Raw genomic sequence first — 16,043 nt, 5'->3', positions numbered from 1 at the left:
ATCAGATACACCTGTGCTGCTTCCTACTATGACATGTCAAAATGTCTAATTATCATGACAATGCATTTTTTTAAAAAACATGAACAACCTTTAATGATTATTTATGATGGACTACACTGAATCTGGTTAGAAATTAATAATGAATACTCTTTTTTATGTCATGACATTTCTTTTTTTATCGGCGGAGATGTTGCAATATGATATGTTATTATATTTATATATAAATGATGGGAGAAACAGCAGATCTGTTCTCTAAGGGAGCACCAGCTGTGTGGCGTTCACTGTCACGACACATGTTAAGTCATGAAGAATATTTGCTATTTCTTTTTAAATGGTCAGAACTTTCCGTGAAGCTCATCTCCCTCCAGAACAAACACTCATGATTATCTGCCGTTTGCCTCACTTGTGCTCATCTGTTACATCTGAACAAATCAGACCACACACACGTCCTGCTTAAATAGCTAAACAACCACATACAAGTAGAACGGCTGATTATGCCTCATCACCATTCAAGCTGCTATTTAATTACAGTCTAAAACACTCACTACAGTATCAGCTGGCTGTTTTAGAGCCCCAATATTTACACAAAAAACTGACATTATGTCAGCCGTCTCTTCGCCAAGGCAACCAAAATATTAGGGTGCTGGAAAATGTCACCACACCTTTTCCATACTGAGTAGCACGATCATATAATCTGTCCTCCAAACACAAATAAAAGATACTCACATAATAGGAGCGTCTGTGGGGTTTTACAACACCTCCTCTCCTCTGAGCTCTACTGGCTCTCTGCTCAAACTCACTCTGATTATTTGATATTTCTTCCCAGGAAGCAGCAGCATGTCCTCATGGTCAAACAGTGACCAGGGAGTGGCAGAGAGCACAGGGGGAGTGTTTCAAAAGCCAAAAGCACTGGAAGTGACTTGGACATTGGCTGCTGAAGCTGAAGCTGAAGACATTTTGTTTCTAGACTTTCTGGTTCTTTGCAGACGTGCAGCAGCCTGAGACTGGACCCTGATTTGCATCCTCCCTACGTGGAGATGCTTCCCCCCTCTCTCCCTCTCTGGTGATTTTAGGAGGCTGGCAGATCCAGATACTGTGACTGTGACGCTCTTGAATATAAACCTAGAAGGAGGCTTTAAACGGATCTCTTTGAGGTGACATTGTATCCTTGTGTGCACGTTGTCATAGAAGCAGCGGCGCTCATTAAATCCATGTCTGACCAGCAGCTGCAGCCGTGGTGCGTTCACTTACCCCGCTCCGCACCGGTCTCTTCGACGGCAGAGGCTTTGGGGAGCGATGCGACGGCTCTCTCTCGGCTCCTCGCGCGCTGCCGTGCCCGCCTCTCTGCTCTCGCGCGCCGCGCGGCTCGTGGTAGGTGACGTCCGGCCTTTCTCAGCGCAGAAACTCGGGTTTGATCTCCGCAGCTAGCCTCGCTCCGCTTCTTCCCCTTCGCAGCCGTCTTCGTCGCCGTTGCCCTCTGACATCATGGAGGAAAGCCCCGGTCGGTGACGTCACGCCGTCAACAATACGGAAACCCCACCCCGTGTCGTCACCGCCCCTCGGGAATGTTCAACGTTTACGGTAAAAAAAATAAAAATAAATCCCAAGTTAGAAGGAAATAAGAAAGAAAAGGAAACTTACTGGTGTTGAAATCAACAGTACATATATATATATATATATATATATATATATATATATATATATATATATATATATATATATATATATATATATATATATATATATATATATATATGTACACATACATACATACATACACACACACACACACACACACGTATATATACATACCGGTATCTATAACTATAGCCTACATAAACATACATTTTTCACCCCTTTATGTTACTGTGCAGGTTCATATTTTACATTTTATACATTAACCCTAACCCTATACCTAACCCTTTATAAAATAGGCTGCATTTAAGAGGAATAAACCAGTAATATTATTTTGTTATGATGTTCAAAGCTGAAGGAGTGTTTGACTTCTCTGCCACTTAACAAATTAACTCAACATTTCACTTCTTTTGAGCTCCCATTTTATTAATTAAGTTTTCTTATCTTTTCATAATTGCCTTGTGTTTCTTGTTTTGATGCCTTTTTTAATCCTCCTTACTTCATCCGTTTGAGGAAACGTGCTCAACAATAAATCTTTACCTGCAAAGTTGAGAAAAATGTACCATGTACACATTTGCAAGTAATTAACCTTGACACCTTGACTGTGTTTTTTACAGTTGCAGCCTGGTAATCCTTTAAATCTGGCTCGTTGTTGAAATGAGGCATACAATCAAACGTGTTTCCTCACCAGACCAAGATTATCATCAAAGAATTCTCATCAGACATCAAACAAATAAAAGAAGCACAGTGTGATGACTTTACGGTATGAAAGCATGAGATTTATTAGAAGAGGAAACATGAGGAATTATGACAACTACGAGCCCCACTGCAAAATTAACCTCAACATTCAGGACTCCCTCTACTTCCTTCCCTCCGTCCGTCCACCCACCCGAGACCTTTTGCCAAATCCAATCCTTCGCCTCGGTGGCATCGTAGCGGCTCAGCATTCAACCAGCTGGAAGAGAGAAGGACAAAGAGGGGTTTGGGGTGAATGACAGCAAATTAAACAAGCCGTGACCAACGGCATTATTTTAGTCATTTAAAGGCTTCCGAGCGCAATCAGAGTCCGCCTTAAAGTGCACATTTAGAAGTCACATTCATTGTAGGGTCAACAAAACAAACAATTTCTATTAAAATCTATACATTCACAGCTTTCAAAGAGGGAAGAATACACAAGGAAGCGACAGGATGGAATATTAAAGGAAACTGAATGAATAAGAGACTGAAATCTGCCTGTTGGGCCTCCTGAACATCTGCTATTGTTTTTCATCACAACAACCCTCCAGAGAAACGGGACACATCAGTATTCAAGGGAAAGTGCAAGTGACTGAGTCCGCATGCAAAACATTTCCACCGAACACCAACACCAGCCAGGGGGGGGGGATCCTCAGAGGGGAGTTCAGAGGCCGAGTTATTACAGGAGGAGGAGGGGGATCATCACTTCAGTTATTTTAAGATTTTTTCCCCACATTGTGTCTGGAGAACATTTTCTTGGAACACAACACAGTAAGCTAGTCCTGCAAGTCCACACCTACAGAACAAAAAGAAGGCGAAAAAGACACCTTTGGGAGCCGCAGAAACAAAAGCCTGAATTCAAAACATTTCCGAGCAGGATTTTTTTTGTCCTGGCGGACCTGAGAGACCAGCATCCTCCAGGTCTCTTTGATCCAGTTCACTTCACACAAACTGTGATGTCAACAAGGCAGCAGGCCTCTGAACTCCCGACAGGGATGTGGAGCGAGAGAGAAAAAAAAAAAACACTTCCCAATTAAAACACAAACTTCACATTAAGTTCAGAGAAATTAATGCTCTACATTCGTGTAATGGCTTAAAACACTTAACACCAGAAACGGTTTGTTCTAATTCGCTTCCAGAGAAAAGACAAGACAGGAGATCACATGCACCAGCAGGAGGGAAACGCCGGCAGCATGGTGCCACCGCCACTCTGTAAACCTTTTACACAGTCAGTGATGGCGAGGAGCCACAGGGAGCTGACTCATATACTTTGGAACGGTCCGCTTCACAGTGAAGCGCATGTTGATTCAACGATCAAAAGCCGAGTTCATTTTCAACCAGAGCAGCGTCGCTAAGGTCCAGAAAGGGTCATTCGTGGAGTCCGGAGAGAGGAAGAGGAGGAGAGGAAGAACGAAGAAAGGGGAGTATGACCTGAGAGGTCGGGGGTTAAAGTCTCCAACTGACGCATCGTTTGAAATCTTTGATTATTTGAGGCGGGAGATTAAATCAGCAGCATTGAAACACATTTTCAACACAACTTTTAAAGTCTGACACTGTGGGCGCCCTCAGATAAAATACACACAGTTTGTATTGTTATATTTGTTAATATTGGCAAATTAGCATTATTAAAAGTAAGGCCAATTAACCATGGCTACCTGGTTACAATGTATCCCAGGATGTACAGCCAACCATCACTGGATTAATGATACTACGTGATTCTTAAGCAAGTTTCAGAGTTATAACGAAGAATATTAAAGAATATTAAAAAGGCAGCTGATAATGCCTGGCTGGTTGTGTGTGTCTGATACTTTTAAGGAATTAAAAGAGTAGGAAACGTAGCCAGCAGATGTGCTCAAGAATGAGAGGCTGAGGAAGAAAAAAAGAGGACAGTTCTGGATTAAACAAGAGCAAACCTGTCCAGCGAAGGCAGACAATATGCAACATATTTTCATTTTCACCTTCTGGTGAAAAGTATCTGTAGAAGCATGCAAGGCTTTCTGCTCTGTTAAATATCATAACATTAAATAGTTTCTACATTCATGAAAGGCAGAAGCAGCAGCAGCGAGAGGTTTTTTGGGGATTATTTCTACATTTGTTCTATTTAAGACTTAATTGTGATGAAGATGGAAACAAACACCACTTTAAATCCTTTCTGTTTCTACAACAGGGATCACACCGGTGGATTACTGGTCATTTGTTGAACTGCTGATGCCAGCGGGGTCTCCATCGTCCACGTTTACATCTCAGCAAAGTTACTTTTTGTTGCCGCTGTGATACTTGATCGACTCTTGTGTAATCTCCACCCTTGAAGGGCGGGGGAAAAAAGGAAAGCCGTTGGAGGGCATACGGGAAGGATGGAAAAGGTTTTGTTTAAATGAAGAACACTTGGTCTTTACAGGCGACGGCGCGGGCGGGGGTTTCCGTGGCTTCGGAGAAGGCAGCGACGATGGAGGCGAAGACGACGCTGGGGCTCAGGGCGGCGTTGATGGCCGTGTGCAGGCCCCTGGCGCTGTAGTACTTCACCAGCGGGACCGTCTGCCGGTGGTAGGAGTCCAGACGGGAGTGCAGCGTCGTCTCGTTGTCATCGCTGCGGCGCATCAGAGGCTCGCCTGTCAGCTGAGTGCAGAGAAAACACATGAGAAGAGGGACGACAATAAAACGTGTTTCTCCTCTAAAACTAGGTCAGTTCCTGGTTACACAGAGCAACCTGATCAAGCGTCACTCTATCCTTCTCGCTACGTGCCGCCGTACTGAAACCCCTCTTTGTGTTCGTCAACAAAACAGGAGCTTTTTAGAAATCACAGCCTTCTTTCTGAGCCAGGAGATCAAACCCGGCCTTATGAAACACGACTGTGCAGCTCTGTAAGAGCAAAAACACATCAGGGAGGCTGTAGAAACCTGTGGATACCCCAACTGGGCTTTCATCAGCAGTCGTTCCACACTGAGCTGGTGTCTCCGAGAAACTCGGGAGGATATTCAAACAAGCAACCACATTCCTGTACACTTCAAGTCCAGCAACAACCCGAGACAAAAGCTTGTCCACCCCGAGGACAAAACCTGCAAACACCTGAGGCGAGACCGGGTGTCTACGATGAAGCTTTTGAGGATGCATCTAGTGAAACAGCCTCACTCAATTAATATAAAACCTTAAAAGTGTAATGATTTCAGCCGACATCAGCCTGGACAACCTTAAAAACCCTGTCATGACTTTCTAAAAACCAGTGTTCTCGGTAGCTGCCGGGGTAGAGCGTACCATTAAACAGCTCTCAGGTGCATCCTGATTTAATAAGATTAATCAAAGGATGTATTTTTATTAAGAATAAATGTCCTGAACATTTTATACACTTAGTCTACGTCAAAGGACTAAAGTCTGTGTGATGGTCAGTTGGCAGCTTGGCATGTATTTTTAGGTAGATGGCACTCTAGACAAAAGTGGTTTCTGGGTGGGTTGATGGTGAAACTACTTACATCATCCTTCATGGGCTCTTTGGGGGGGTTGAACTCCTCGTGGTAGGAGCGGCCGCTCGGCTGATGGATGAGTCTGGGGAAACGGAGGAGAGGAGGACGGGGCAAGGACAGAAAAGAAAATCGGAGTGAGCGCAGAGGCAACTGATGAAAGTTAGACAACCACAGTGACTCACTTACTACCTAAGCGTCGTTTTTTACAGCCCACATAATGCCCTTGTCCTACTTGCGTTTGAAAAGGCAGCGGCCGGCCGCCTCCTCACAAAAGGACCCCCACGGACAGAAAGATCGTCGTAAAATAACTGTTTTCTATTCAGCGTGGCATGCAGATAACGTAATGTGGAAAAAAAGGAGGGCAACGACTAAGAAATGATTTCACAACGCACATTCTCTAAAAAGGAGAGACACGTGTTCAAGGTCTGAACTCGTCTGCCTGTTCAATGTGCGGGTCAGTGTCATCACAGCACGGCGTGTTACATCACGGTTTCCAAACAGTTGTGCACATAATGATTTGTTGCACAATAGGAGGCAGAACAGCAGCAGAAACTGTTAATTAAGTTGTTGTTAAATGTTTTCTCTTCAGGCCTGAACCTGTAGAGGTTAGTAGGATCGCCCCCGCCTGCACGGCTCCAAGCCCAGCTGGGCCGAGGCACTACTGCCTCTGGTACATACATCCTCATGTTGTAACACACAGGCATGGCTTTACGTGGTTTACAGGACGCGATGTCGAGTCATCACAATAAGAGAACAACAAAAAGAACATGAATGCAACTTTACCGACAAGCCGCATGTGCACACATTTTGAGTAACTCAACCTGCAAGTGAGGAATCATGTAGTCTATTGGAAAATGTTCAAAATAACTGAGCAATGTTTAATTAATTTTTTGTATTCAGCATAAAATATCATGCAGGACTTTATAGAATAAATATGTTTAATAAGTAATTCTGTTGTCTGTTTATTTTTTCACCTTTCAGAAGAATACAGATAGTCTCACTCACATTATTGCATGTTTATTTCATGGATATAGAATTTTGGTTACAAGTTACTGAATTTAATCGTGGTTTTATATTGTCCTTGAATCGAATCGCCAACTACCTAATCATTAAGCGACCTTCCAGCTGCAGGACGCTCTCTAACCCCTCCGGCTACCTTCCTGGTTAATCGCCCGCTCCACTTCTCTCCAGCATTATCTCCCCGTCCCGCACTCTTCTGTTCACATGAATCAATCCAGCTGCCCGGGTGGATTCAACATGCAGACAGAATGAGGAGCTTCTCAGCCAAAAGGAAAGGCAGCATCCTGGGAACTCATAGACGACTGTTGTGCCTGGGAAATTAAATAGTCTGGACCCTTTCCCTGGTCTTGAATAATTCATCGTGTCTCACGCGGGTTCCTACCTGCCACAGATCCTGCGGACCAACAGAGAGTCATCGACGGCGAACTCGATCACAGAGTCCAGCTTCTCGTGTCTCTTGTCCAACAAGTCGTCCAGCTGCAAGAGAGAAACACCAGTCAAACATAAAACATCTGATATCTATTGTTCAGGACCAAAAGGCTTTCTTTCTTTTCTTCTAACGTTTCTACAGTGTTATGACTAACAATAAAACCATCACCTCAATGTCTGTTTTATACATTATATAAGAATGTGTTGCCTTTGATGAAAAATGTAATTCTCAATAATGTAATAAACATTCATCCAAGCACAGACACATTAGTGACCGGCCTTTTTTCCACCTTTTTGCTTAAAAACAAGAGAAAACTCTGCCTTATGTAACATGCTACTATAGAAATGCCTTTATTCCCCCGATCATACTTCAGCACAAAGCCTCCTTGTTCTTGGATCTATTCCCATTTTTCTTTTAACTTGCAGAAAATAGGTTTTTATTAATTTTATAATGGGAAAAAACAAGACTGATATTTTAATTCTGGGATTAATGTTTTGGTATTTTATTGAGTTTTAAATGGTACAAATCTCAATGAAAGACATTGTTTGGACTTTTAAAAGCTGCCATCTGTCCCAACAAATGGCATGGCTTTCACTCTGATGCTACTCCAACGTAATGTTTTCAAGTGTATTATGTGCAACATGGTCTATTTGAGTAACAACTGTATTTGAGAATTAACAATAGTTTTGAGTTGTTTTCCCGTCTAGCAAAGGATTTAGACTTTCTGAACCTGTAATAGAAGTTAAAATTCTGCAATTTAAGAAAAGAAATGAAAATATTGAAAAAAGTAAAATGATAAGTCAGTAACAGTTTGTCTTGCTAGAATTTTAGCCTCTCTTTAAACTGTACAGTTAGTATTTGTTGCACTTCATCTAAATGAAATAAATAGTTTTGTCAAATAGGATTATTTACTTTCTTGTAGAGAGCTGGGTGAGAGATCGATACCACTCATGGAGAGTGTGGAGCGAGAGCTGGGATGGGAGGAAACGGCTCTATCCACAATAAATCTAACAGGAACTCCAAGACTCACCATAACAAACATTTTGTTTCTTGTTTGTCAAATCTGTACACAAACTAAAAGTAAAAACAACAAGTTGTGGTTTTACATGCTCAGACTACTTCTCTACAGGCGCCGCGATTTCCTGTTTGTTTGCCAAGAAAGTCAATGAGACCGTCCTGCTCTCATCCAGTGGTATTCTCCATGGATTGGGTGTCAATACTTTTTTTTTGCTATTTATACAGCAATTAGACCTGCTTTATAATAATAAAGACACATGAAAACCTCACTTTTAACAATATGGCACCTTTAAAGTTATTTTGTGACCTACAACTCTATTTTGATTCATTAATTCTCCTCCGTACAGTTTTATTTCACATAATGGCATCAAATTAAATCCTAACCATCTCTGCTTGTTTGACTGTGCGAGGGAATCCGTCCAACAGGAAGCCGTTCCTGCAGGGCGCCGTGTCCAGGTTCTTCTCTATGAGCTCCACGACCATCTCATCACTGACCTGCAGGTGAACAAAAGATGATTCTCTCATCCATAAATAATATTAATTAAGACGATACAGACTAAACAAGCTCTCTGTTTAGCATGATTATCTTTTTAAATGATTTTTAAGCGTAAATGCAACCGGCGCTACACCATGGTCACATGACTTCACGTCACAAATGCTAGGCTAAAGGCAGAGTAATGTCATTTTAAGACACATAAAAGCGTAAATATTCACAAATTATAATGGCATTATAATGTCAGAGTTGACAGTAGGACAGGCAGACCATCATGGACTTGTAAAGTCACGAGTACAGACACTGGGATCGGGCCATCGACTCCCAGACGAGGGAACAGGAAGTGCAAAGCACTAGCTCCTCCAGGACTCCAAAGAGAAAAGCTCACAGTCTCATGTATTTTTGCCTTCATGTGCAGATATTCTCCATATACGGCGGGGCTCTAACTTTTCTCAGGTCTGCCGTCTTACACTTGTTGCACTGCATTCTTGTGTTTCAGCCACTTCAGCTGTAAATGTCACTGAGGACAAACAACACATGTCGTCACGTGGGACCGGACATGAAAGGCTGCAACGTCAACACACACAGTCAGAGAAGGCTAAAGGGGCCGAGAAAGAACAACACACAGAGACGATGAGAAGCAGACGAGCAGAGAGACGTTACCAGTTTGCCAGCATCCATGGTCTCCTTGAGCCTCTTGCCGAGCGCCGAGCCTGAAGCCACCATGGCCCTCAGCATGTCTCCTGTGGCCAGGTGGCAAACGCAGTACTGCTCGGCTAGCCGAGGGGCCTGCAGGGAGGAGGAGGGAGACGTTTTGAATCATCAAAAGGCAGATTTAGAAAACGTTTGGCTGTGGATTTCCACTTTGTCAGGTTGTGTGTTTTGGCTGCGGGACTAAAACGTTTTCAGCAGAAGTGATTTATAGTTCTGCAGAACGAGCCAGCTCTCAGGCAAATTCAGCAACTCTAATGACTGATGAGTCAACTAGTTATTAGGAAGAAACCTTCCTCTACTAATGAGGTCATGGATTTGTTCCCTGCTTAATTATTATTACAGTCAAACCAGGGACAGGATGTGCATCAACATGCAAAACCTCAACGGGAAAGTAAATAATATAATTATTGGTTGTTTAGGGACAGCCTTGACATAAACAAACAGTGCTCCATAGCAAACAAACAACAGTGTTTGTAGGCCGATGTATTGATTCTGTATTAATTGATTGTATTTCTCAGCCAACCATAGCGAGTGAAGGGAATCTACCTGTAGTTAAACAGGTGAGCTCACATTAATTACAGACGCACCCTCTGGTTCCCCTTCAGGTAAACAGTGTCAGCACTGTTGCCTTGGTTTGCATTATGAGCCCCGTTAGCTGTGAGCCGCCGGCTCAGCCGTCACCATGTTGAGAGCTGTGTGGAGGCAATTAGAGGTGTGAATCTTCACTGACCTCATGATTCATTTAACATTCACCTGTCAACAACTATTATTGATGCATATCACTATACTGCATCCTTAATTTTCTACATTACTGCATATGGATATTTTTCTTTTAAATCAAACAATACAAGAAATTAAATAAATCTAAAGTCTTTATTTAGAAAGACAAAAGCAGCTATTATGAAAATCCTAAATTCAGATTAGAAATTACTTGTTTTGACCGACCAAATGAAAAGGACAATTCAATTTGCATTTTTTTCTTAAAATTACTTATTGTGTGAGAACTGAGAGTGCTACGTCATGTGAAGATGTCAGAGGACAAAGTCAAAGAGGTCATTGCTCAATTTTTTGATGGCTGCATGTCAAATAATCTGAAATCTGAATGATGTAATCATGAATAAATCATAAATCAACTGGATTCTTCGAGGCAAAAGGCAGTTAAATGCCTTTAAAAAGTAGCTTTGGATTCATTTTGATGACTCATTTCACTATTTAGGTTTTTTATAATATGACTACTATTATGGTAACAGCTGGCCATGTTCATGCTCACCCTGCACATACATTGGCGTATTATATACACTGCACATATTGGACTATTTCTGCTATTTAAACACACTACATTACTCTGCACTGACGTGTGTTAAACGTAAAATAAAGTTTAAAAAGATGAAGCTAATTTCTGACGCCATGGTTTTAAAGTAGCTTCATTCAGACGTGTGGAAACGTAGACATTTATTGATGTGTCTGATAGTAATGAGGTTATTATAGCAGCTAACTTCACGATGAAACTGATGAACACATTTCATAACAATAAAACCCAGCTTAACAAACTGTCCAGCTGTGTGTTTGTGAGCGCTGTAGTCACAGACGCTGACGGGTAACCTAATGCCGGGTAAAGTTAGGGCTAGCATTAGCATTAGCTAGGTCTTATACCAGACCGGCCATGCGCTAACGGCTAACGGCTAGCTTCGTTAGCTGTCTCACCTGAGTCCCCTTCCCGGCTCCGGGTGGTCCGAGCAGGATGGCACGGATCCCCTCCTGCACATCGGCTATCTTCTCCTTCAGTTGCGTGCTGGGGGCCATGTCTAGACCAGCAGACCACCAGGCCAGAAACTTTGCTCAAGTCTGTCCGTGTCGTCCTGGTGACACTTCAGCCGAGTCCAGGAAAGGAAACGCCTCCGCCTCCATTCAGCTACCACGGTGAAGCCCCGCCTCCGACTGGGAAATACGGAGTTCTGATTGGCCCACAGACTGTTCTGTCCCTAACTGTGTGTTTTGATTGGATTAAAGTCGTGTGACGCTTCGTTGTGTCACGTCCGACAAAGGCTTCAATACGAAATGTTGAGTTTTACATTTGATTTTATTATATTAGTGCTTTTATTGTTGATCATTATCTTCCTGGTGTTGTGCTGTTTGTTTGTTTTATTAAGTAAATCAAACACAGCAGTTATAAAAAAAAACAAACAATGAATTTGACTATTTTTTATTATTACGCTCTCTCACACACACACACACACACACACACACACACACACACACACACACACACACAAGGTTCTTAAGAATTAATATATTTTGTATTTTAATGATTTATTTTGTAGTAACACTTCCTCTCTGAGCTGGGATGGGCTCCAGCCCCCCCGCGACCCTGAATACATGATAAGCGGTAGACAATGGATGGATGGATGGACTTCCTCTCTGAAGCCTATGAATAACATATAATATATGATCAATCACTTACAGAATATAACTCGTTTATAACATTCATGGTAAATCTTTCTGAACAAAAGAGAAGTGAAATGACCTAATGAATGAAAAAAAAAAAACCCAAACAAACTTGGGCAACAGTTATTATAAAGCCCTGCCCATCCTCGGCTCTTACAGGAAGAATCCACTTTGAGCAGTATGCTGTGAGTTCTCCCACTGAGGCACTGATGACCACAGCGACTATGTCTAAAGAGCCTGAGGTTTTGTACTCGGACGTCAAGTTCACAAAAAAGACGGGGAACACCAATGGTGAGTCAGTCTGTCTGGGTAGTTTTTTGCATTTGCCAAAGATTTAATGGATTCTAATGTTTAATCTCACACTTTATGAGCATACATCATTCAACAGAAAGCTTTGTGTTTTGTGTCACAGGGGCTGCTTCCACACCGGTTGAAACCACTTACTCTGAAGTCAATTTTGCGAAGAATAAGCCGTCCACTGAGCTTCCTGGTGGGTAATAACATAAATGATACATAGGAAGGTGAACAGCCACCAGCATGTTTAATTATTAATGTGTGCTTTCTTTGGGTGCAGGTGCCTGGAATCAAAAGGCTGTATTTGTATAAAAGAAGTTCACAACTTTATTTCCTAGAAAAATGTTAATGTGTGCAGTGAAATGTTACCTTACTAGCACGTAGAAGAATATTGTTGGAGTGGAAGTCATTATTTGCCCCTAAAGCATCTCTATGGCTCAAACACTCATAATAGGATATAAAAACAAATATATTTTAATGCCACTGTATCTCCAGCACCTGTTAAATGATTAAACAGTACATTTGAGAAATGTACTAAAAAAAAAATTACTGTCTGAAAATGTAAGTAATTTAACGAAAATATGTTTCCTTCTTTAAAATATGACATCCTCATGTAACTTATTGAATTATAACGATTTAGTTTGAGAAAAAATTTGGAAAATTGCCATTTTGGGTGTGAAAGTATTGTCACAGATGATGTCAGTCAGTTGCAGAAACGAATACAGAGCAAACATTTGTTCTCAAACTCATGGTTGCCAAATATATGGTTACACTTTCCTGTTTTGTCAATAGCTTTGTTAACAAGGTAGTTTTGTTAAGAAGAAATGAGGAAGTGACCATAAAGAAGAACCACATTTGCATAATGTTTAGTCACATTTTGTCTGTCAAGTTTAATATTAGCGTCATACATGCTGTGCACGTTGCAACTTTATACTGTGTATACATCTACCACACCAGATAGGACCCCAGGTTCAGGCCGGGGGTCACCCACACCAGATAGGACCCCAGGTTCAGGCCGGGGTCCACCACACCAGATAGGACCCCAGGTTCAGGCCAAGTTTCTGGTTGCAAAATGTTTAAGAAAGCAGTTTACTGGATGAAGCCCACTGTACACATGTACATCACTTCTGCTGTTCAACAGGTTCCCAACAAGAACTGGTGTCAGATGGAAAATCAAAATTCACATCAGAGAGAGTGGCCCTACTCGTCCTCAGTGTCCTCCTGGCAGCTGCATGCATCGCTCTGGCAGCTGCATGCATCGCTCTGGCTCTGAACTGTGAGTCTGCAAACCTCTTTGATTCATTTAGATTCATTTATAACATCTGATGGTGGTTTAGAAGAATAGAAACGGAGGCTCCAAGGCGACCGAAGCTCAGTTTTATTCCTTTATCAGAACGGTTAAACGTGAAATCAGCAACAAATGTCACATTTTCAATCTTGTTTTTTGGCAATCCAATTTTTACCTAGAGCTCTCCATATTAATAAACATCAGTACATTTATCTTGGAATGAAAACATACTTTCTTTTCTGCTTTTTTTTTATGAGCTCATGAAAACGTACAAAATATGGAACGTCTCCAAAATCTGAACAATGAGCTGAATGCTGTCGTACAAAATCTCACAGGTAAGAGTCGTAGGCTGCAAGGTCACTTTAAAAACATTTTGTATTAAACCTATGGAGTAACAGGAGTGCCACATTAAAGACGTGGAAAAGATTAAGTAAATATATTAAAAAAAAAGATAGAAAGAGGAAATTTAAACATGTTTAATATTGTAAAATAGGAAAATATACAGAAAAATGATCATATTAGTGAAAATAAATTCAATGCTTATAATTTGTTCATATTTTATTTGTCTATACTGTATTTACACATTTATTTCTCTTCATATTTAAAAAAAGATGTATTTGTTTATTTCTCTTTATATTTCCACATTTATTTTCTTATCTACACATTTATCTCTAATGTGGCACTCCTGTGCCTCCATATACCCTTTGATCTCAATGTGTTGATTATGTATCTTTTGTTTATATAATGACAGTTAAATCTATTTCATAACAGCAGAGAAAAACAACACAGTGCCGCTAACCTGCCCAGAACCTGAAGTTAAACCAAGTAAGTGATGGATGTCTTATGTTGGCGTTCTGCTCAGATGCTTAAAGACTCAAAGCTTCCAAATCACACAAATGTAAACAGGGCTTTGTCGAACCTGACAGAAGGTTTTGCTGTGATCTCTTCAAAGATATCTCGTGTCCAAAGTGTGAAGACGACTGGCTGCAACATGGAGAGAAGTGCTATTATTTCACCACGATCAGGTCATCCTGGAACGACAGCAGACGGGAGTGTATGCGGCGAGGAGGAGATCTGGTTAAGATAGAAACCAGGGAGGAACAGGTAGAACACAAAGCTGCAGGCTCGTGAAGATCATGTGATCCGTCATATCTCCACGTTTCCACATTAATCAACATCGTCCCGCAGCACAGAAAAGTGCAACATGTTTTCATGACTTTTCCACAACTTTGAGGCTAATTTGTCATGTTTCTATTGGCCAGTCTCGATCAGACTTCCACTGTTAGTACCATGCAGGCTGCAAGCTCCAGTTCTGATTAGTGAAGCCAATGCTTTAAGCGCCTTAAAATTGCATTCTGTCTGCTGGCCATCAGGGGGCGACTCTTCTGATTGCATGGAAGTCTATAAGAAAAAAACCCTTTATGCAATGATTTTTTAAAAATGAAATGCAACAATACATTAACTCTTGAAATCGCAAAGCTTTAAAGACGCATAACAATTTTACATTTTATAACTGTTTAAACGGCTAATCCCTTCTTATGGTTTAATTCAGCCCTTAAGCCCTGCCATACTCATGTATGTTTATTGTTTGTGTTTCAACAAAAAGAAAAGTTTCCGATCTATGCTAACGTTAAGCTGTTCAGCCTACGATCTCAGATCTCAAGCGATCTAAACTGAAGCACTTGTTCTTTATGAAGCAGGTATTTGTGAAGCGCCACAAAACTTTCTGGGTTCTTCGGGTTTAAAAAAAAAAAAAAAAAACTTCTACAAGCCTAGAAAATGCTGTTTTCGTATTCCAAGACTCTTCCACACTTTTCATGACCGGATGAATATTTGTGTTTATCCTTGTGAAGATATTCCTGGCACGTAACCTGACAGATAAAATTAATGATCAAGATTTCAAGTTCTGGATCGGACTTACGGACTCCAAGGAGGAGGACACATGGTTGTGGGTCGACAACTCACCGATGAACCTCAGGTTTGACTGTGAAAGTTATTGCTTATTTATTTGTGAATATAAAAGTCACAAGCTTTTTTTGTTTTAACCAGTTTTCTCTTTATCTCAGCTTTTGGGGTCCTAATCATGAGCCAGACGACTTTCATGGAGATAATAACGAATATGTAGACGGAGAGGACTGTGGGAGGATGGGGAACCGCGACGGAAGCCCAGACAGTTGGTCTGACGGACCTTGCAGTTGGAGTCACAAAAGTATTTGTGACAAACCACTGAGGACATTACGTTTAATGTGCCTCTGAAAACGCATTTCAGCTCAACTGGTAGCGGATGCAGAAATGTGGATCAATGTTATTTTAATACAGCTAACTATGTAATCAAAGATTAATGCTTCTTGGATGTTTAAGTGTCAAAGACAAACAGAATGTAACTTGACAGACGGTGAGCGAGTGTGCGGCTAACTTCTTCTATATTTGTGTAACTACAGCTTGGGCCACCTGCAAACAATGCATTAAACTACTTCCACCAAAACAAACATACTCTCTTTTAGTAAAGTACA

At 41.4% G+C, this 16,043-nt stretch overlaps 3 protein-coding genes across 4 annotated transcripts in view; 1 reads left to right on the top strand and 2 right to left on the bottom strand.

Moving 5' to 3' along the window:
* Nucleotides 1-1,468, bottom strand: part of rnf19b (ring finger protein 19B) — a 26,422-nt gene extending 24,954 nt beyond the window's left edge. The window contains exon 1 of the mRNA XM_084031800.1: nucleotides 1,252-1,468. The gene's annotated coding sequence lies outside the window, so the exon portion shown is untranslated. The remainder of the gene's footprint in view (nucleotides 1-1,251) is intronic.
* Nucleotides 1,469-2,392: 924 nt separating this feature from the next.
* ak2 (adenylate kinase 2) lies at nucleotides 2,393-11,406 on the bottom strand. Of its 2 annotated transcripts, XM_084032114.1 has the most exons (7): nucleotides 11,208-11,406; nucleotides 9,453-9,578; nucleotides 8,681-8,791; nucleotides 7,232-7,326; nucleotides 5,839-5,911; nucleotides 4,767-4,986; nucleotides 2,393-2,590 (listed from the first exon to the last, which is right to left on the bottom strand). In XM_084032114.1, exons 1-7 carry the CDS (start codon nucleotides 11,304-11,306, stop codon nucleotides 2,583-2,585), a joined length of 732 nt encoding a protein of 243 aa, XP_083888240.1. In that variant the 5' UTR covers nucleotides 11,307-11,406; the 3' UTR covers nucleotides 2,393-2,582. The 2 variants fall into 2 exon arrangements, with proteins under 2 accessions (XP_083888240.1, XP_083888239.1); XM_084032113.1 differs by lacking the exon at nucleotides 2,393-2,590 and having other exon boundaries at nucleotides 4,726-4,986.
* A 717-nt stretch (nucleotides 11,407-12,123) lies between these two features.
* Nucleotides 12,124-16,019, top strand: illr4 (immune-related, lectin-like receptor 4). Its single transcript, XM_084032970.1, has 8 exons — nucleotides 12,124-12,239; nucleotides 12,361-12,438; nucleotides 13,384-13,518; nucleotides 13,788-13,865; nucleotides 14,302-14,355; nucleotides 14,483-14,634; nucleotides 15,384-15,508; nucleotides 15,597-16,019. Exons 1-8 carry the CDS (start codon nucleotides 12,158-12,160, stop codon nucleotides 15,784-15,786), a joined length of 894 nt encoding a protein of 297 aa, XP_083889096.1. The 5' UTR covers nucleotides 12,124-12,157; the 3' UTR covers nucleotides 15,787-16,019.
* The last annotated feature ends 24 nt before the right edge of the window (nucleotides 16,020-16,043 follow it).

The sequence above is a fragment of the Eutrigla gurnardus genome, assembly GCF_963514095.1.
Source record: "Eutrigla gurnardus genome assembly, chromosome: 17".
In the NCBI taxonomy this organism is placed as follows: Eukaryota; Metazoa; Chordata; class Actinopteri; order Perciformes; family Triglidae; genus Eutrigla; species Eutrigla gurnardus.
Note: the sequence above shows the minus strand (reverse complement) of the source record. Positions and strands in the feature narration are given on the sequence as shown.

Bases quoted from the DNA above. Each gene is read 5' to 3' on its own strand.
- ak2 (XM_084032113.1), bottom strand. From the start codon at position 11,306: ATGGCCCCCAGCACGCAACTGAAGGAGAAGATAGCCGATGTGCAGGAG. The intron at 8,792-9,452 runs GTAACGTCTCTC...GTTCACCTGCAG, and splicing joins CCATGGATGCTGGCAAACTG to GTCAGTGATGAGATGGTCGT. The intron at 7,327-8,680 runs GTTAGGATTTAA...TCTCTCTTGCAG, and splicing joins CAGTCAAACAAGCAGAGATG to CTGGACGACTTGTTGGACAA.
- illr4 (XM_084032970.1), top strand. From the start codon at position 12,158: ATGACCACAGCGACTATGTCTAAAGAGCCTGAGGTTTTGTACTCGGAC. The intron at 12,439-13,383 runs GTGGGTAATAAC...GCTGTTCAACAG, and splicing joins GCCGTCCACTGAGCTTCCTG to GTTCCCAACAAGAACTGGTG. The intron at 13,519-13,787 runs GTGAGTCTGCAA...TTTTTTTATGAG, and splicing joins CATCGCTCTGGCTCTGAACT to CTCATGAAAACGTACAAAAT.